Below are 20,486 nucleotides of genomic sequence, written 5' to 3' on the forward strand. Positions count from 1 at the left end.
CCTGCCTCAGTACCCATGGAAGATCAGGCAGCAGTGCAACGGGTGGCAGAGGCAGATGGGTGAGTGTACAGCACTGCCCAGCACTTTCCCTGATGCCTTTGCTGAGCCACCCAGCAGGAACAACAGCAGTGGGAGGAGATGGTGCAAGATCCTGAAGTCTTGTCCTGTTAATGAAGGGATGAGTGCAGGAGCTAGTTAGCACCCATAGGCCTGGTAGCTGCTCTTTGTTGTCTGTCTCTGGAGAGTTGGATTTGGCATTTTTGGGGCATGGGAGGGTGGGATTTGGTGTTGGAGTTTTTTTTGTTGTAGAATAAAGGATTCTTGGGACACTTCATAATTTTCTGCTTTCCTTTCACTAGCTTTTTCATTATGCTTTTGATATTGAGAGAGCCTTTCTAAATTATTAAATATGGCTATTATTGAAATTGGAGCTCATTTCAGAGACTTTTAGAAAAATGTGCCTTTTTTCACAGTTCCTTAGCAACTCCTCTGAGGCATTGAGGTGGTCTGGCTCATCCTATTTTTATTATGGAAATTATGAATGTCCCTTTTTTAGGGTAAAATACTCAGAAACCCTTGCAAAAAACTGGGAGACAAAGGCCCCAGCCCAGTATTATCCTTTCTTCCCCCTCTCCTCTTCTGAAGCATTTTCCAGTGAAGATGCTGCTATGGGGTCATTACCTCATGAACGGCTGCAGAGGGTGCAGACTGGCTGCTTGGTTGCCCCCTGGTGTCTGTGCCAGCCTGGTTCACTGGAAGCGAATTGGGAATTAGGGGCAGTTGCAGGGAAGCTGGGGGCTTTGTCTCCTTGTGACTGTAGCTTTAAGTGCAGCCTCTCTCTTAATGAAACCTGTGCAGGAAGTGTGTGCACATGCACGCAGGCAGGCACACGTGTGCTGTTTGGAGTTTGTGATTTGATTTGACTTGTCAGTCACCTTTTCTCCACTTGCTGGGGAGTGAAAGTAAATTAGAGAATGCGTTGGAACTAGAGTTTAATGATTCTTCCATCCTTTCCTAGGAGCCTCAAACAACTGTTGTCCATAATGCTACAGATGGCATAAAGGTAAGGGATGGGAGTGTTGTCAGAAAAACCTCTGCTTCTCTCTTGCTCTTGTCTTCATGTCTTAATTGAGTTTCTACCTTTCCAATGTCTGGTTTGTAGCATGCTCCTGAATACTGCTGACAATAGATTAGGAGGGTTGTGTTATATGGCTGTGAATCTCTGAAAGAGGTTGAGTAAAGACAACTGTTCAGATAGCAACACATCTTTCCTATTGTGGTGTATAACCACCACTGTCTTTCATACGTGGGATGGAAGGGGAGATATAGGCACTTAGGCAATTTATTTTTTTTTCCTGCAAATGGACACTTCCTCTGAGAAAGCCTAGGAGCCCTTATTTAGATTCTTGTGGCTATTCTTCCAAACAGAAGCAACTCCCATTAGATTGAATTTGACAGAGTTTGGTAACTTCCACACTTGTAAAAGTCTGGGTTAAGAGCTCGAACATGCAAAAGCTGAGCAGAGATGCTGTTACGTTATGCTTTGTATTTGGCCTGCTTACATTCAAATCTTCCTTGTAACATCCTCTCCCTTCCATCCCTGCCAACGATTTGTGCTTTTCTCCATCTTTCTTCACAAAGAAATCAAACTATTTGCTCATTCTCCTGACTGCTGATGCCTGGTAATGCTCTGTTCTGCCGTGCAGGGTTCCACAGAGAGCTGTAACACCACAACTGAAGATGAGGATCTGAAAGGTAGGTATTTTGCTTGTAATTTCTAATACAGCTAAGTGTAGGCAAGGGATTCTAGAGATTCAGTCATTGCCTTGAACTAGCTTCCCAGATTTCTGTGTCTGACTCAGTTCATAAATTTGCCATGACGCTGTCATTCCTGTCACAGTGGGACCATGCATTGGGGAACCGTCTGACTTGGCCTCTGTGATATATAAACACTGAGCTAATTTGTTTTTGTCTCAGAGCTGGAATTCTTTTCTTGCATATATCATGATCTGTTCATCTCCAGTCCATTTCTAGGTGTGGAAAATCCCTACCAGTCCCTTGAGGTTTGAACTCTGCTTGTGTTTTTCTGCTTCCCTGTAGATTACAGAGAGTTGAAACGTCTCTGTTGGTACTCAGACTCCCTTTTCACCCCTTTCTGGGAATATCTTTTGTGACATGCAAAGACTTCCCATGTTATTTTTTCTCTTTGGGTCTATTTTTTCTTTTTAAGATGAAGATCATTCTCAGCCTGTTGTCCTTGACTGAGATATCAGTAGAGGGAGAGGCTGAGAAGAAATTTTATGCCTTTCAGTGACTATATAATAAATATCCTGTGCTTGTAAAACTCTTTAAATGAAGTAGCTCCAAGTTCCATATCTGCTCATGGTGTTTGAGCAGCTATCTTTTGCCTAACCTCCCTAAAGAAGGATGAGCAGACATTTTCCTGAATCAACAAGTTTGAGATGGGTGAAGGTAGTTTGCATTCTGAGACAAATATGTTAATAACTTGCATTTTGAGGCAGAGGTATTTTCATTCTCCCTGTAGTTCATCTGAATCACATATCCAGGGAAAAATCAGTGCTGACCCTGTGATGTAGCAGCAGTGTCACCTCTGTCAGTGGGGTAATTCCTGATGCTTTTCTCATGGCTTGTCACAAGCTGCTGGTTCCTCTTCTGAGGAATCACAGGGAGCAGAAACACATGCCAGTGAGTGAATGAGTTCTGCAATACAGATTGTTTCAGATGAGACCTGGCCTCATTACAGGACAGTGTTCTAGCTCCCACCTTTTTGCCAAAGAGTAAGCTGTGGTTTAAGAACTAGCTTTGAGTGACGGGAACTGGGTGGGTTTCATAGTGCAGTAGTAAATTTGATTTATCATCTCTTCTGGATAGCCATTCAGAACAGGTATTTGTCCAGAACCTTGTCTCCTGTGGCACTTTATATTCTGGAGAGAGGTTCCATGGTTGAGCTAGCCGAGCCAACAGGTGTTGTAAATCAGGAATACAAATGCTGCAAGGAAAAGAAGTGTAGGACTGGAACAGAAGGTGGGTAGGAAGGAAGGCAGCTGGTCAGTGTACAGAGTTGTATAGGGCTACATTGCTACAGATCAAAACTGTGGTTTGGTTTTTTTTGGCAGAGGTTAGAAAATTTTGTTATGACTTTAATAGAAGGGAGCATTTGAATGGTGATTGGGGCGGAAAGAGATTGCACAGTAGTGGTTTGTGCTGTGGCCAGCTCTGGTAATTTTAGTCCTCTAGTTTTAAGTGTAGCTGTGTTCATCAGTGTTCTTTTTCCATTCCTGCCCTTCCCCATTTCAAGATAAGCAAGCACTTGAGCAACACTAAGTAGACCAAAAGGTTTAGGAGTGTTGAAGTTCTCAGTGATCTGCATAGCCATGACTCTCAGAAGAGGGAAGTGCTTGTGCAGTTCCTCTGCCAGCTTCTTGTTTTAAATAGACACCAGGATACACAGATCAGTTCTGCTGTGCTGTAGGCGATGTTACCTTTATCCATCAGTGACAGTTGCCTCAGAGATATGTTGTTTCCACTGTGGTGGGGCTAAAGGCAGTGTGTGTCGTCGTTCTTCCTCCACCCCCCTGCCCTTGTGTCATTCTAAATTGCACAGCAGGTTCATGTTGTCGAGCTGTCTACTTGGCTTTGCCCTGGAGGATACTCCTGCATGTTTTGTGCCCAGCATTGTGGTTTCTTTAATGTTCTCCTATTTACTTTCTCTTTTTTTATTTACTGAACTTGCGTGTTTTGTTTGTGTTTGTGTTTTAATTCCCTGCCATGCTAGCTCCCCCTCTCTCCACCGGGGACGGCAGCTCAGTGCTTGAAGGACGGAGGCACAGTGAGAGCAAAACACAGACTGAGTCCATGCAGTCCCAGCTTTCTCTCTGTTTCTCAGCCAGTAAGTCCAGGGGTGCAGTGCTTCACAGCATCTTTTCCTCACCCCTTCCTCCACCCTTCCCATTTCTCCTTATTTTTCCTTTCCTCAACTTCCTTCCAAAATGTTGATTTTCCATTTCCAGTGTTCCAGAATACAAAGAAATCATCTCCCTTCCTGCAATATACCCTCCTTTGCACACTGAAATTTTCCAAACATTTCCTTCCCTTTCTGAAAAAAAAAAAAAACCCACCAAAAAACAAACCAAAAACCAGAATCTCATCCTAACTAATTTCATTCCCTTGCTTTCATCTGGGTGAGATGTAGAGTTCTCTGCAGAGACACTGCCTTTTGGGGTTTCCTTGGGCGTGTCACTGCATCTTTTAGTTTTCCTTGTGGTGAATGGGGTCAGTGGTGTAGGTCTGCTTATGTGCTTATGGACGGGGTGCATGAGACTGAATTCAGTCTCACTCCTCAGAACTTCTGAGGACTTCTGACTTGGATGGTGCTCAGAAGTACCAAAGGAACAAAACCCAGTTTTTTTCAGATTACTTTAAGGTGCTTTGAAAGGGAGGCTGTGGCTCCTGAAAGACCCCAAAGCATTTTTGAATCCATTATCAGGCGCTTTGAGTGAAAATCCTGGGATATTGTTGGCCCTGAAGAGCATTTGTGTGTCATGAGCTTTACCTTGTGTGTTTGTCTTTAGCTCAGTTAGCTGGTACTATGGTTAGTCTGTGAGTTATGGTAAGTTCTGCCTGATGTCTCCTGAACTTGCTAGCTCTGTAGAGGAGCCTGTGAGTGAAAAAACTCTGAAAAATGCATATGAAAAAAGCTATTAAGTTGGAGAAAATCTAGGTGGAATTCACAGCCTGTCTCCTACACAGACATACTGTACTAGCTGCCTGACTTTAAAGTAATTGTAGAAGAATCTTTAGTGTGAGCTGAGAACATCTGGAATATTTGATTCTGTTCAGGTCAGTCTAGGAAGGAAGAACCAGGCGTGTCCTTTTCTGTCTCTTCCCGTCGTATTTCCCTGGTTTTCTACACACAGCACCAGTATCTCATGATGCAGCAGTTGGAGTGTCTCTGTTAGTAGCTCAAAGTATGAAGTAGCTCAAAGGATTTCAGAGTGCTGGTTTGTAAGGTGCAATGGAAAAGGTGTTTTGCCTAGACAGAATGGAAGGGAAATGATCTCTTCAGAAGTCCTTTTGCTGTGAGCTGTTCATCACTGCTCTCTTATTAATTCCTTCCTCTTGCTCATAGCAAGGCTCTGCTTGGTACACTGAGGAGTGCTGAATCACTTCTCTGCCAAGTGGGTCAGTGTTCTCCTACTTCACTTCCCTCCAAGTTGAGATGTGCAGTGATTTGGATATCCCTACTTTCTTTAACCCCATCTTGTACTTGCCCTTGTGCTGCTCTGTCACTACTCCGACCACTGTTTTAGGTCGCCCTCAAACTTCCTCCAGCATTGGTGCAATTCCTGCTGTGCTTTTTGCACCAGTGCCCGGGTGGCCCCTGCCAAGCAGTGTCTGGCCCAAGTGATGTGACAGAGGCAGGAGAGCAGGTAGAAGTCATTGGGATGTGGATGTGTCTCTGTGCTGACTGGGGCCGGGGCTGTGTGTGTCTGTACTTCTTTGTTGGTTTTTATTTTACTTTCTATTTTTTGTCTGTTTATTATTTTAACGCTTACATTTGTTTTGCAGCTACACAGTCTTGTGAAGAGAAGCTCCATGCCTGGGACAGCCCAGGGCAGACATTGGAGTTAGAGCGTGCTCGGTCGGAGCCTTTGCTAACTCCAGTAGTTCCCTTTGTACTTAACCGAGCACCGTGTAAGTTAGCAGCTGGGTAGCAGTAGTGGAGTAGTGCAACTCATGCTAGTTACCCTAGATGAAAAGTTCCCTCCTCTCTCCTCCCCTGCCCCTCCTCACCCCGTCCGTCCGAGCCGGGCCGGGGCCGGGGCCGGGGCCGGGCAGGGAGCGGGGCCGCCCTCAACCCGTCCCGCCCGCGGCCGCCGCCCCGCCTCGCCCCGCGGGGAAGACAGAGCCCGGCCCCAGCTCTGCCCCGGCCCTGGTGCATGTCGCCTCCCGCCTGTGCCTCTGCCGTGCCAGTGTGGAGGACCCGCGGATTCATCGGGAGTGCCGTCCCCCTGGACATCCCGAGGGTCTCTGTCCTTCGGACAGAGTGGTCACCTCCCGTGTGCCGCTTCTAGCTCGGGACACGTAGTGAAAGCCAGGAGACGAGCACGGTCTGATGGGATGGACTAGTGTTGAAGGACAGGCCTGATGGCACTGCATCACCGTGTCTTGGAAGGGGATGCAAATTTCCTTAAGATGAGCCAGCACACCCTGACTGTGGCCTGCAGACTCCCTCACTCATCCCTAAATGCCGCCTTTCCCATGCACTCCATCTTCTGGACGTTGGTGGTGCATGGTTTGGAGGTCCAACAGGTAGCCCTTCTTCATGTAAAGTAATCCCAGACAATTTTCTTGTAAGGACATTTTTCACAACAGGCATAGCCCACTGTATTGTTTTGACCCATTCCCTGTGTACATCTTTTCACATGTGGAAGTGTATACAGCCTGCATAGTAAAACCAGCCACCTTATTATTATGAGCCAGATGTCCCCTGTCTGAGGGGTTTCTGAGGGTGGCTCAGTAGTAAAATTCTCTTAACTGATTTCCAGAGTGGGTATGGACATCTTTCATAGCCAGTTAGATTATTGTCTTGTTGCTCTTTGACTGCACTTACCAATGGTGGGATGAGGTGCATGGGCAAGGGGGAGAGCAATTCAGAATAGCATCTTCTGGCATTTAGAAGGGAATTCAGCTTTCCTGACTTGAACATCTAAAGGTAATAGGTTGGATTTAAACTCCATCCCCCTAATGATCCTAATCTAAGATGCCTACGTGAGACTTTCCAGAAGTCCCAAATTTTTCAGGGCCCAAAGGGAGAACAGTCAGGGGACTAGTTTCATTTCAGACACCTATATTTTAAATGCTGAAGGGCACAAGAATGGCATTTCTAGTGTGTGAATTGTGTATTATCTGAAAGCATTGAAAAGAATGCTAGAGAACCTCTTAAATGCCACTATAATGTGCAGAGGTGTCTACCTGCGGGTGTGAGGAAGGCTGAAGAGATGTGAGGTTGTGCATATAGGCTCAGGCATAGGTATGGTACACATAGTAGTCATAGAATAGAGCTGTGTTGTTTAACAGACCTAATTGAAACTCTGTAAATGTTATTAACTCTTGAGACCAGAATGGATGGTGGAACACTGCAGAGGGGATGGGGCCTGGGCAGTCTGCTGAGGGGAACCAAGAGAACAGAGTGCAGAGGTGCTGGCCAGATGGGGCAAAACAACAGTAGACAGACAGCCCTTGTCTTCATTCATCTTGAAGTCCAATGTGCTGGGCTGGCTTAATGGCAATGCTGTCAGAGCTGTAAAGAATTGTGCCATAGGGATTGGCAGAAGCTAACTGCCTGAGGAACAGTGTGTGCTCTCAGACATAGCTAGGACCTGCTCATCCAACCCATCCATCCTGCTGCCGTCATCTTTCTAGCTTGCAGAAGCCACCCCTACATGTCCCAGTTGTTTGTTTGCAGCATTCACAATAGCTGAGGTGTTGATGATGGTGATAGGCAAGTTGTTGGGAGACTCTTTCCAATTGGCTTGATCTGTGGTGGCCATTTGTATATGGCTACTGTGGTGAAGGTTTTCCACATCTTAAGCTGCCGGACAACTACTTCACATGGGCGGAGCCATTGGCATTCATGGGTCACACTCCCCAGAAGCAGCTCTGGCTGTCATTCAGGAGACACCTCTGGTGCCTTAGACCTTTCTAGAAGTAAAAAAATTCATATGGTCTCTTACTTCCTTTCTCCCTACATTATGGGATCACCATTTCCCTTTCATACCACTGCCCCCCTATTTTCATGTGGATGACTGTCTTAACTGCATATCTCCAGAATGCAGGGAGCAGCATCCTGTAAGATCTAGACTAATGGTGCTCTACAAATTGCTTGTAGGAAGCACCCACTCACCTCATATTTCTACTGAACTCTTCAGCACAGCTAAATTGCTCTTTCTTCTTGTTCACAGTGCGTAAGCAAGAGATCATTAAGATAACAGAGCAGCTGATAGAGGCCATCAACAATGGAGATTTTGAGGCTTATACGTAAGTAGAGATGCTTTCTGACAGGTTGTTTATCAGTTTGTGTGCAAATGATGCTCTGGCTCCTGGGTATGAGGAGCTGTCACGCAGTCAGGGATGGTAAAAGATTTTATCCTTCTTAGCCTACATCAGTTAGGAGTAAGGGATGGAGTAGTAGAGCTCTAAATGAATATCAAGTCAGGCAGCAAACAGCAACAGGAGCAACAATAGGAAAATGTCCTGGGTTTGTAAAAGTACAGGGGAGGACAATGAGAAGTGCAGAAAGAGAATAAAAGGAAAGTCAGTAAACTAGAAATATATTTTATGTGAAATGCCATCTAGTTGGCTCCTTGAGTTACAGTAGGGTTGAGTTTTCAGGAACTTACTTCTTGGAGTAGGGAGATGTAGTTAGGTGGACACAGGGTGTGAGCTGAATGGCATACCAGCACTTCACTGTGTGAATAGCTCTTGGGCTCAAATGCAAGCTGTAAACCTGTGCTGCTTTTCTTTGCAGAAAAATCTGTGATCCTGGCTTGACCTCATTTGAACCTGAAGCACTGGGGAACCTGGTTGAAGGAATGGATTTCCATAAGTTTTACTTTGAAAACTGTGAGTGGGTAGATTTGGTAACTCCAACAGCTTTCTCTCTACTCTTTCTTTATGTCACGTTTCGGGAGGAAAATTTGCCTTGTTTTTACTGGTTATCAGAATAAGCAGGGACTTGATTGTGCTTGGGTTATGATGCATTCATAAAAGCCAGCAGCCTTTCTGTCAAAAAGCCTGTTCAGCAACAATTTCAATTCTAACCCCCACATCCCTTCACTCTAGGCATACAATCTGCCAGGTGGAAATGTTTTGTACCTGGCATGGACTGCAGGAGCTTTAAAAGTTTGACTCACTGGACTTCTTACTGATAGGAAAATAGAAAAAATTATCAGATTTTGCTGGAAGCAACATGTTTGTTTGGGGTAGGCATACTGAATGGTCAGGCATAAAGATACTTTCGCTTTGAGTTTTCCCTGGATGGTTTCAGCTCTCTAACACCTAATGAACCTTTTACATAGACAAGAGTCACCTTGTCAGCCTGGGGCAGGAGAGAGTTGGGAGAAATGCTATCATTTGTACTATGGGATTTGTCTCCCTTCCTGGATGTCTCCACAGGATGAGATAATTGAAATTTAAATCCTGAGCTGTTCAATCTGTTTCATTTTGAGGGTTAGGCCAAGGTCCTTAGTATGGGCAATATGTAGTTCTCTAAGTATGCAGGGACTTCGTCTCTCTCAACAGCCTATTGACGGAGCGATTTTAACACTTCTCTGAGGTTTGTTCATATTTAATGCTGTCCTAGCTTAAAGATCTCCTGATTACTGACTCCTTTGCAACGATATTCTGTAAGTGAAAGATCTTTCCCTATAACTGAAGACACAGCAGCAGAGGAAGTGGGGGCAAAGGGGCCAGGGGATTCCTGGCAGTAAGTGTGCAGTTCCTAAGGAGAACAACAGGTGGTAGGGGTAAGAATTGCTTGGATTTTGCCTGAAAAATGGCAGGACCAATTTTTGTGGTATTCCAGAATCCAGTAAAAGGTGAGTAGAATATAGAAGAGGTTGGAGAATGTGGGACGCTGTTCCTTCTTAGTTGTAAAATGAACCTGATGGTTTCGCATGTCCTGGCAGTACTGTCGAAGAACAGCAAGCCAATCCACACGACCATCCTGAACCCCCACGTCCACGTCATCGGGGAGGACGCCGCCTGCATCGCGTACATCCGCCTGACGCAGTACATCGACGGCCAAGGCCGGCCCCGCACCACGCAGTCGGAGGAGACCCGTGTCTGGCACCGCCGAGATGGCAAGTGGCTCAATGTCCACTACCACTGCTCTGGAGCTCCTGCAGCACCTCTCCAGTGAGGATCAAATACGGGTATGGACTCTCAGGGAAGGAGTACATCACACACGCAGCTGAGGCTGCTGTATCTGGGAATTCAGCATTCAAGACTGTTTAGCTGGCTGCGAGAGAACCACATTTAGTTGTCTGTAGGGCTGAAAACTTTGGCTTGTAGATGGTGTTCCTTTAAGTCCTGTCCTCTGGACTCAGTAGGGTTATCTGCCACTCCTGACAAACGAGAGTCATGTGCCAGACAGCTGTTCCTGGGCATAGGTACCCTTGTAGCAGCTGTGCTTCTTCCCACGTGCTCAGGTCTGTGCTTAGACAAACGGCTAATCTGGAGCAGAGAGGAAGAGTATCTCGTGCTGTGCGCAGGTTGGCCCTTTCACATCTACCTTTCCATGCTGGGGGTCATTTCAGAGGACTTGTTTGATGATTATGTCATCTTCTAGAAAGGATATTGTAGAATCCATACAGAACAATTTCTGTGTCATAAGGGGTAAGGGTTTATTCATATAAATTATACTACTGATTTTCTGATAAGGAAAAAGTATTTAATGTACCATGTTGAGAAAACTCAGAGGAGAAAAGAATCTAAACAGTAATATCACAGGATTTAAAATATCCCCCAATTAACTTGCCACAATTCATAATTGGAAGAAACTTTGGCTCTAAAATATGTCATGACGAAATGATTGTTGCTTGCTCCTGAAGGACATCAGATCCAATTACTTCTTCAGCATTAAGGCATTCTTGTTTATTGCCGTAATGCTCTCTTCTAATTAGAGGTACAAAGTCTCTGCATCCTTTTGTTTTATGCTGAAATATATGTTACATTCATTTTATAGCCCAAAGTTTCCTAATTTTAGGACCTTTTTACTAAGTATTTTCTCTTTAAGGGCAAACACAACAAATATTTCCAACTGGGAGGCAGCCTTATTTTAATGTGGTCATTTAAGGATGAACCACTCAAGTATAGTTGCTACTTGAGTCCTAGTTCTGTGAACAACTTGGTACTAAGCCAAGAGCAGTTTGTATTCGTGTGTTGTGAGGTATTCAACCCTGCTGAAGGCAATGGGAAGGAATGTCAACTATCACAAGCAAGCTGCAGAGGTCACAGATGGAATTTGAAAAGCAGAAGCCAGTTGGGGGCACCAGAAGCAGGGAAGCTTTCAAGGGAGCTGAAAAATCAGCTGAATTTCCAGGGAGTACGGCAGTGAGAAGGAAAAATCCTTCGCAGGAAAATAAAAAAAAAAACTTGTATCAGATTTCATCACAGAAATGTAAAGAGAGACATCTGTCCAAAAAAAGATGCAGAAGAAATTATTAAATTAAAGATCAGTATGGCTCAGTGGCTATGCCTAGGACTTCTGAGGAAATTTAGGAATGGAAAGTCTGCTGCAGAAGAGGTATGTTTCTTGGCTGTAGAAATGCTGAAGCCCTCCAAAAGTATGTGCTGAAGGGTTTCTGAAAACTGCAGAGCAGAAGGTATTTCCAAACCACAAAATGTTGGTTAAAACAATATTTAAAAATACCCTGTAAACTAATAGAAGTTGAAGTATTTGCATGCATTTCTGGGCTCTAAAGGAGGTATACCCACAAGCAATTACAAATGGGGTCAGTGTGGGCAGCCCCCATCTGAATGCACTGAATCATTTTGGAGTAGTGTTATCCCATGTGCAGTGAAAGCTGAGGATGAAGAATGAATGAGGTGAGTAAGAATGCTTAAATAGAAATTAGTGGTTTCTTCTCACCTGGAAGGCACAGTTCAGTTCTGGGTAATCATCTCAAAAGGAAACTGCAGCCAGAAAAGGAGTTTGATGTTAATCAGAGGACTTCCATGTAAGGAGAGAGTGGGAACCAGGAAGGGAGAGGACTTATAAGGGAGATTCTGCAAAGATTTGCAAACTAAGAAATGGTAGAAAGAAGGGTTTGGCTATACTTTCATGATAGAATAATGCTAAACAGACATGAAAAGAACCCAGACTTAAAACTGATCAAAATAAATCTGGTAATTTGGCGCATGAGGGTTAACTAGGAAGGGCCTTTGCTGAAAGCAGTCACTAGGGCTAGAATTTCACAAAACTGCAGAGAAGCTCATACATTTGTTTAAATATTAAGTTCAGAGGCAAAATTACTGAAGATTTGAAAAATAAAAACCCTAAGAAAAATATAATTATCTTTCAGTTCAAGGCAAAAGCCAATAGAAAGTGAGGAAGAAAATGTTCCTTAGCACCAGAGCCTTTGAGCACTCCTTAGGAAACTTCTTCAGCTTCTGGGTCATGGCTGTGAGAGGCTCAGGGCTGCTCCAAAGCAGCACATAATACATATTAGCAAATGTTTAATTTTCACTGGCACTCTCAGCCACCTGGGAGGGGAAGTGAGTGCCTCTTACCTTCAGAGGTCTCCTCATAAGCCCCAGTTTGTGTTGTGTTAGGAGTTTTTACGTACACCAAATAATTAACCTGTAGAAAACATGTTTTGTTAATTGTGTACAGCTAATGTATGCCTTTATTTCCTTCCATCTTCCATCCTGTTCTCCCCTCTCCTTTCTGGGTGGACACTACCTCTTCCTGACTGCAGCAACTTGTGGAGATACTCAGCTGGAGGGCAATATCTTCTTAGCAAGCAGCTCTGGAGTGCCTGAGTGACAGCAACGGTCATGTCTGTTTTGACATTAAAAATAAATACAAATTAAGAACAGGCAGCAGCCAAATGCACGAAACCCTGCATGCATCTGATGCTCCGGGCACTGCCTTTCTGTTGTTTTCCATGGATCCATCGTGTCTGTTTCTGCTGTACGAAGGTGTTTTTAAATCTAAAAAAAAAGACATGTTGTTTGTATAAAATAATAAAAAAAACAGGAATAATGCTAAATAAATGACAGATTATCCAACATGCCCCCTCCCCCAGGGCTAAGAAAGTGGCAGCAGCCAGAACATCTTTCAGAAATGAAGTGAGGGGGAAAGCAAAAGTGAAGGAGAGAAGGAAGAGAGGGAGAGCAAGAAAGGAGGCGGCTTAAACAGAGGATGGCTGAACTGTGCTCCACAAAGCGATGGTGGAAGCTAATACCACATTCGGGCTGTGCTGCAACTACAGTCGGTGAGAGGTGGAAAGGAGACCCCAGAGGAGCCAGTGTGAAGACTGGGGTTCAAGAGAGAGGAGGTGCTTCTCTTCCTGTTGCCCAGCAGTCTGACTTCAGCCTGTTTCTTCTTCGATTTCTGCACAGCAAGAACGCTATGGAGACCTGGTTGCTCAGCTGCTGGATCCCAAAACAGACTTTTCTCTTTTTTTTCCTTTTTTTGTCTTTTTTTTTTTTTTTTTTTTAAGAAATAAAACAAAATGGAATGTTGATTTAAAACTAAAGATGGAAGTAGGGATTTAAAAATGGGTTTAAGTAACCCATTATTAACCCAATTAATTAACTTGAACAGAAGCTTGCTCTTTAGTGATACTGATTTTAGAAACAGCCACTACCTGGACAAACATGGAGTTTTGAAGCCAGCTTATTTAATTTAACAAAATAAAAAAACATTTCTTTAAGAGCAGAGATTTTAGAGGAAGAGGGTATTTGTATGGGATTTTCTATTTTTTTTCTTTTTAGTAGCATAGTTGGGATCCACAGTGCTGCAGAACACATGTTCCTTAGGAAGCAGACAAAAAACTTAGTGTTATGTTCTTCATGAAAACTTGCACATACACTCCTATATGAGGCATAAGTAGCGTGTGTTTTTTATACTGAAATATATGCACCCGTAGAATTAAAGGGGTTACCTGGCCTCCTGTATGATTTGTTGGTCTCCAGTAAAATAGCAGTGGGAGCCAGCAGCCCCAGCCAGGTGCTTCTCCCCACCACTAACCCATCTGATGTTTGTAAGTGTCATGTTTCCTAGTGTTTATTTGGGTAATTTTTCTATTTTTTACAGTGATGTTGTAACACAGAAAACTATCAGATCAGAACCTCAAAAGCTGTAGCTGAAGGAATCCAGGCCACCCCCCACCCCGTGTTGCCTCTGGGTGTTAGAGGATACCTCGTGAAGCAGCGGGGAAGGGGAATGAACACGTGATCTGATGTTCATCCTTTGGGCCAATTCATCTTCCTTTCTTTTCTTTGCTGCAAAAGGAGTTCAGTTCCTTTATTCATTGGGTGGGAGATATGGAAGTGTTTTGTTGACCTTACCAAGGAGGGAGCCTAGCCCCAAGAAGAAAATGGCCTTTCTGGCAGGCCTGATGAGATTTGTCTTGACCAAGGGAAGGCATCACTTGCAGAAGTTGGAATGAACTTTTAGCTGAATTTATCTACCCCTAAGAATTTTTTGGATCTTTGGAGAGAGCTAAAATTATTTCCATGACAGCATACTAAGTGTGTGGCAATCTTTCAGCAGACTATAGAAGAGAAGAAAGAGAATTTGGAATTTTAATCCTTATTCAATAAAATGCAGAAAATAAAAGCTGTTGCACAAAGCGGAGCTGTCACTTTGCAGCAGATAGCGCTCTGCTCCCTTTATTGGAGAGGTGCTATCCCACACCAGGGTTAGATCAGCTAACCACTGATGAAGGAAAAGACCATCCACACTTCCCAGGTTTATTTGAGCAAACACCCTTTTCTTCCTCCCTCTGCTATCCCAGCGGAGGAGTGAGGAGGGGCTTGAACCCATGGGGAGGCAAACACTAGATTTTATTATTTCAAAACATTTCTAAGACAGTGTCTGAAGCGGAAAAGTAAAAAGTCTTGATATTTCATTCAGAAAATTTTTTAAGCCACAAAGAAAGCAAACAGATTACAGTTATGCCACTTTAAAAAGATAAATACGAAACATTATGCATGCCTTCTTTCGGTCTGATCTTCCTTGTCTCTTTACCTGATAATTATTAATAGTTAAAAAAGAGAACCCTCTGTATTAAGTATATGCATCTTTCAGAGAAAATTTTAAAAGAACAGAACTGTTGGGTTTTTTTGGTTTTGCACAGTCTTGGAGACAAACTCTTACTTTTTTTTTTGTTTTGTTTCCTTTTAAGTTAATGAGAACCTTTGCTTGGTATGGCCATTATCAAACACAGCTGTACACCTTTAGCATTCTTAATGTTCTCTTATGGGGCTAATGTAAGCATCTATATAATATATATTATAAATATCACATTTTAAACAGGAAATGGAAGGCATTTGATGCAGAATTTTTGCATGATATAGAAATAATTAAAGTTAGCTAGTGTTTGTTTGTTTGGTCTGAATGTTGGTAGAACCTTCATAGCTTTGTTACAATGAAACCTTGAACTGAAGATATTTAATAAAATAACATTTAAACAGTGTAAAGTTTGGAGTGTCACATTATTCTCCTGAACAATATGAAATTGGTACTTCTGGAATAAGAATCAATTGACAGAGGAGGTTTTTTTTCCTGTGTCATTTAAAAATGTAATGTTTAAAAAGTTAAGTGGTGCGATACCTAAAAGGGAGGAGGGGAGAATACTAGCATTAAAAACAAAAGAATGACAGAACCTGGTAAAATTACCTTTATGACATTTCCCTGACAGACCAGGGATAACAGGGAAATTCTGCTTTTTTTCCCAATAGCCTGATCCTTGGAAAATATGTGCTATCACTTCCTTTCCTGGTCTTTGTTTTCCTCACCAATACTTATGTTGCTTCTTGTGGGAGAAGAACTTCCCAGACACACCAAATAGCTATCTTGCTATTTGGTTTGCCTGATGTAAACATGCAAACATGTCAACTAGTGTATTTTGTGTCCTAGCTGGGATGCTTCTACAGAGGCACAGAACTTGTCAGGTCTGGCAGGGTAAGCATCATTTCTTAAGTTAAAAGTAAGTTGGATTTAACTTTTGTTTTTATACTGCCTCTTGTTAGCATTTTATGTATGGCCCATTAGGTAGGCTTTGTTCCGCTCAGGTTTTGCTGCTTTGCCATTTCTCTGTTATTTCCCACCTTGCAGATCTCAGCTGCTCTTGAGGGCAGGTGGCTGAGCCGTGAGGCTGCCGCAGGTGCTGCCCTCGCTCAGCCTCTGCTGAGCCCCTGCCCAGCGCGCCCGTGTGGGACGGAGACGCTCAGGGGCTTCTCGGCGCCTGTGCTACCCACTGGCCTTGTGTCTGGCACAGGTACTGCTGTGATTGTGCGGGGACACATCTCCTTTTGGCTGCAGCAAAGGGGCTCTAGCCAGCATATGCACCCCCAATTGGCAGGCCTGGCTGGCCTCCATTCCTCTGAGCTCTTCCCAGGTGTGTCTGGGAAGTGCGGCAAAGGGGAGGGGGTGGCTTTGCCTTATCACTGAAAGCGAGTTCATTGTGCTTAATCCCCTTTAACTGCAGCAATTACCCAGTAAATAGGTGTCAGCTGTTGCTGCTTAGAGAGATGATTACTTTTGCTGCCTGATGAAACAGGAGGAGAAAATCGTCCTTAGTGTTTAAAGGGAGACGGTAAGAGTTTTATAGTCCATTTTACTGGGACTAAAGGCAATCTGTTCGTGCCCAGAAGAAATGGCTCCTGCTATTTCAGGAGCAAAGAGACGTTCTGTTCTTATTTCTGACATATGAGGCAGGAGCATTCATCAGGTAAGGTTTCTCCTGAAGTAGCTTATCCTGTCTTGATGAGCATTGAAGATATGTTGCAGTATGAGCTGATAAGCATTAGGAAGGTACTCATAAAATTAGTGGTGATATCCCATATTTTTAGTAACTCTTTTAACCAGAATAAGAGTAATTTAAACACGTGTTGAAAGCAAAATAGTCAGACTAACACTCAGGCCAAGAATACTTATTGTAGCATATATAGGAGGCCTGTTTTATGTCTTAGGTTTTAGCTGACAGCAGGGATTAGGAATGGTACTTCCTTGCATTGTAATACCTCCAGTGCTGAGCTATCAAACAGGGATATTCCCGGAACTTCCCAGTATGCTATAGCTGTTTAAAATCTGTTCATCCTATTAGATGAAGTTTTTCCATCTTCGTACCAAAGATGAGTGTCTGAGCATGATTTTTTAAGTTCTGTTCCAATTTATGTACATGCACGATTGTATACATAGGTGGATTACTCTGTGGGAGACTTGTAATTGATGGTAGCCTTTATTTATGCCCAAGTAAATTTCCTTTTAAACTGGGATTGCTCTGCTCTTACTTGCTGGGCTAGTGGCACAAAGGCCTGGCAGGATGCTCCTATGCTTATAGTATTTATGAGATGTGGGGAGAAGTATGAGCAGAAGTGGACCCTGAATGTCAATATCCTTTCAATTTTATTATGAAAATTGTTCCCTCTTACTTACGTGTAATTGCTAAGATAGAAAAACAAACAGAGCATTTGACTAATGATTGGATTTGTGACTGATTTTGGGTTTGCTATGGCTTTGCAGGGTGACTGCAGATAAGCCAGGTGTGTACTCTGTGCTTCAGCTTTCCCATTTGTCCATGCAGATCATAAGCCTGACCTCTGTAGAAACCACTGTAAGAGACTGATGAACAGTGCTGTAGAGAAGCTAAGGTGGTATTGCTGCTACACATTACATATGATTTTTTTTGCCTGAGAATTTGAAAGGTCTGGGACTGCAGATTAATGCACCTGGAATGCTTGTTTCTTTGGGTTTGGTATACATTTATTCAAGAGCAGAGAAAGACGATCCTTTGGGGGCACTTAGAGCAGCTTGAATGGAGGATTATGAATTTTTCCCTTGAGATCCTTAGTGCCTGAGAGCTCCTCACCTGCCAGAATGTCCTCTTTGCCTGCTGGTAAGGAATAGGAATTTACTGGTTGGTGTGTAGTACTCTAAAGAATTTTAAGCCAATTTCTTATGTACTTACCAAATATTACAAAACAAAAATGCATACATTCGTGGTTTTTAAGGCAGACTGGCTACAAGGAAAGGATGGATGTAAGTAAGTTAATAAAATCTCATTCTGAAAGTTTCTTGTGCTACAGGAGGGTCCTCTAAAGCACTGGTGAATGGGGGAGAGGGAAGGGTGGTTGTGCCTAATTTGTTGCAATTTATACAATTTTACTATAATTATCCATTAATGGATGGGCAGGATGACATTTATTCACAGAAAACCGTTTTAATGCATCGTATACAACTGCATGTTGGCAGACTTGGGGTTTGGCCAGTACTTGCAATGAAATACTGTCTCATCATGGTTTATTTCTCCTTCATGCTTCTGTGGGAAAGAGTAGTGCTCATACCAACAGAGGACAGCCTGCAAAAATGGCACCAGGACTCTGCTTCAGAGGCTTGTTTACACTGGAACCTGCTATAGGTTACATCAGTAGTCAGAGCAGTGCTACTGCCGTATGGTTGTTCCTGTTCCAGAAAGCATTTGTTTGTTTGTTTCTTGCTGCATGACTAGTTCAAAATAAACTGAAAAAAATTGCTTACACAAAAAAGGATATGTTCTATTAAAGTGACGTTTGAAATTAATTGCTTTAGATTTAGCATATTTTTCTTGTATAAAGAAGGCCCAAACTTGGCATAGATAATCTTAAATGTTTTTAAGAATTGTAAACAGATTTCAGTCTTGTTCATTCCAAAAAGTATTAATGCTGAAATTGTTTTATATATGGTATATTTTATATAAGTTAAAGTTTTAACGTCATCTAATCTGTTATAATGTCAGTAAAAATCTTCCATACCTTTACAAAAACTATATTGAGCCTCAACAGAAACAGCAAGACATTTAATCTTCTACTTCGACTTTCCCTTTAGGAAGAAACAGGCCTGAGCCATTAAATGGAACATCCAGGGAAAGATGGTTTATGTGACCTTAAGAAAGAGAAATTGCTTCAGTGAAGTGCAATGTTACCAGGGATAGCACATGCTAAGTGAGGTAGGCACAGAGCAATATGATAACCTGGAAGATGGAAGTCACAAAGCCAAGCACTCAGTGGTTTGGAGTGTGAGGAAGAGAGCGGAGATGAAAGATGGGGTTGAAGGTGTCTTGCAAGTGAGCAAAGTTACATATGAGGTAGCTGGAAAGGCAGTGAGGACAGTGGGATGGAGAGTCGTTTTGTGGTGAAATGAGAAGGAAAGCAGGTGAATTCTGTGCTGGTGGTTTGAGGAGGGGTTTGGAGAGATGGGGCATATTCTTCCATGGCACATTTAATTAAGAGTTTTAAGTTGATACTCTTGTGCCTGTATAGCAAACTATAGTGTACAACATACCCTCCTGTCACTGATTTCCCTCCCTCAGAATTTTATTTTTTTTTAACCAAACTATCAAATTATACTTTGAAACGATAAATCCCATTTCACAAAATGTAATACTGAATAATAAATGCTACAAGCACATGACACAAAGTTCTGAGCTGCCACGTAGTCCCTCTGTTGGCTCAGATTTGATCAGCTGTTTTGGAAAGTGTGAGGTCTGTGGCAGACTGGGCATCACCTGTTGCTGCCACACTAGCTTTGGTACGGCTGCAGGGTGGGGGACGATATTAATCTGGTGTGACACTGTGGCACGTGTTCAGATTAACTCAACAGAAATGCAATCACGTGTTAAAATATGTGCTGCTGGGTATTTTGGCAGCACAGACCTGTGTGATGGGACTGCAGGTGGTGGGAGCAGCTGCCTCATCCACTTCTGCTGAGGTGGGGGTGCTGTCAGCCAGAGGCAGAACAGGCTTTTGAAACATGCTAAAATATGATTGCTCATAGCTTTGTTTGCTTTTCTTCAGTTATTTGATTCACCTGCTAACACGGGCTTAACAGGCTCGCAGAAGTCTGGTCAGTGCTTCAGGTGCAAATTGATTAGCTGAAGATTAAAAATCCTCTATAAATGTGTCCATAAACCATGATTTTGGAGTTTTTAAAACTTTTTAATAGAGGAGCATGTTCCTGTAGAGCAAATCTACATGTTGCATTGCCTTTTTGAGGGTTTTCTGAGAGTTATTCACAAAGTGCCAGCAATCCTCTGACAGCAGGATGGGAAGCAGTACTTTGCCAACATGAGGCCTTATTCCCTGAACACCTGCTTTCCCTTTGCTTTCTCTTTTCTTCTGTCCCTTTTGACTGCTCCAGGTCCCAGTCATGTTAACCTGCCCCAAATGTTCGCTCTCTGCAGCGCGGTGGGTTCTTTCTCCACAGCAGATCCAAAAGCAGGACGGTGTAATAGCACTCCCGGACTACTGTCCGCTCCCCCAGCCTCCCCTGAGAATAAATGTTTCTGTCATGTGGCTTCACAACCCATTCTGGCTTCCTACTACAAATTTCCTCCACCGCTTTAACGAAGCAAATTGCACCGTGCGTGTTTGTGTTTCTCGGGAGGCTGCTGCCGGCGATGTCACAGCAGTGGCAGTCCCTACCTACCGCTTTCCTGGGCATCCCACGCCTTCCGCGCTGCAGCCGGGAGCGCGGCGGCCGCGACTGTGCCGGGCAGCACCGGGCCACGGCGGCGCCGCCGGTCCCCGCTGCTGCGGCCGCGCTGGGGAAGCCCCCGCCACGTGTTGAGCGCGGGGCGCGGCCGGGCAGCGGGACCCCGGCCCGAGCCCTCCCCGGTGCGCTGCCGGCGGGCGGGGCCCCGCGCCCCTCCCTCGCTCCGTCCCTCCTCCCCGCGGAAGATGGCGGCCGGGCG

At 43.8% G+C, this 20,486-nt stretch overlaps 1 protein-coding gene across 10 annotated transcripts in view; it reads left to right on the plus strand.

Moving 5' to 3' along the window:
- Window positions 1-15,229, plus strand: part of CAMK2G (calcium/calmodulin dependent protein kinase II gamma) — a 119,316-nt gene extending 104,087 nt beyond the window's left edge. For 4 of the 10 annotated variants that reach the window (XM_041473178.1, XM_041473107.1, XM_041473117.1 and 1 more), the window contains 8 exons: window positions 1,019-1,063; window positions 1,707-1,755; window positions 3,797-3,910; window positions 5,590-5,715; window positions 7,986-8,061; window positions 8,552-8,646; window positions 9,711-9,956; window positions 12,504-15,229. In XM_041473178.1, the coding sequence (XP_041329112.1) occupies window positions 1,019-1,063; window positions 1,707-1,755; window positions 3,797-3,910; window positions 5,590-5,715; window positions 7,986-8,061; window positions 8,552-8,646; window positions 9,711-9,943 (738 nt within the window). In that variant the 3' untranslated portion in view covers window positions 9,944-9,956; window positions 12,504-15,229. The remainder of the gene's footprint in view (window positions 1-1,018; window positions 1,064-1,706; window positions 1,756-3,796; window positions 3,911-5,589; window positions 5,716-7,985; window positions 8,062-8,551; window positions 8,647-9,710; window positions 9,957-12,503) is intronic. The other 6 variants (XM_041473137.1, XM_041473146.1, XM_041473128.1 and 3 more) reach the window with 2 other exon arrangements.
- Window positions 15,230-20,486: the final 5,257 nt, after the last annotated feature.

This window comes from Pyrgilauda ruficollis, unplaced genomic scaffold (genome assembly GCF_017590135.1).
Source record: "Pyrgilauda ruficollis isolate IOZ18807 unplaced genomic scaffold, ASM1759013v1 scaffold11, whole genome shotgun sequence".
Classification (NCBI taxonomy): Eukaryota; Metazoa; Chordata; class Aves; order Passeriformes; family Passeridae; genus Pyrgilauda; species Pyrgilauda ruficollis.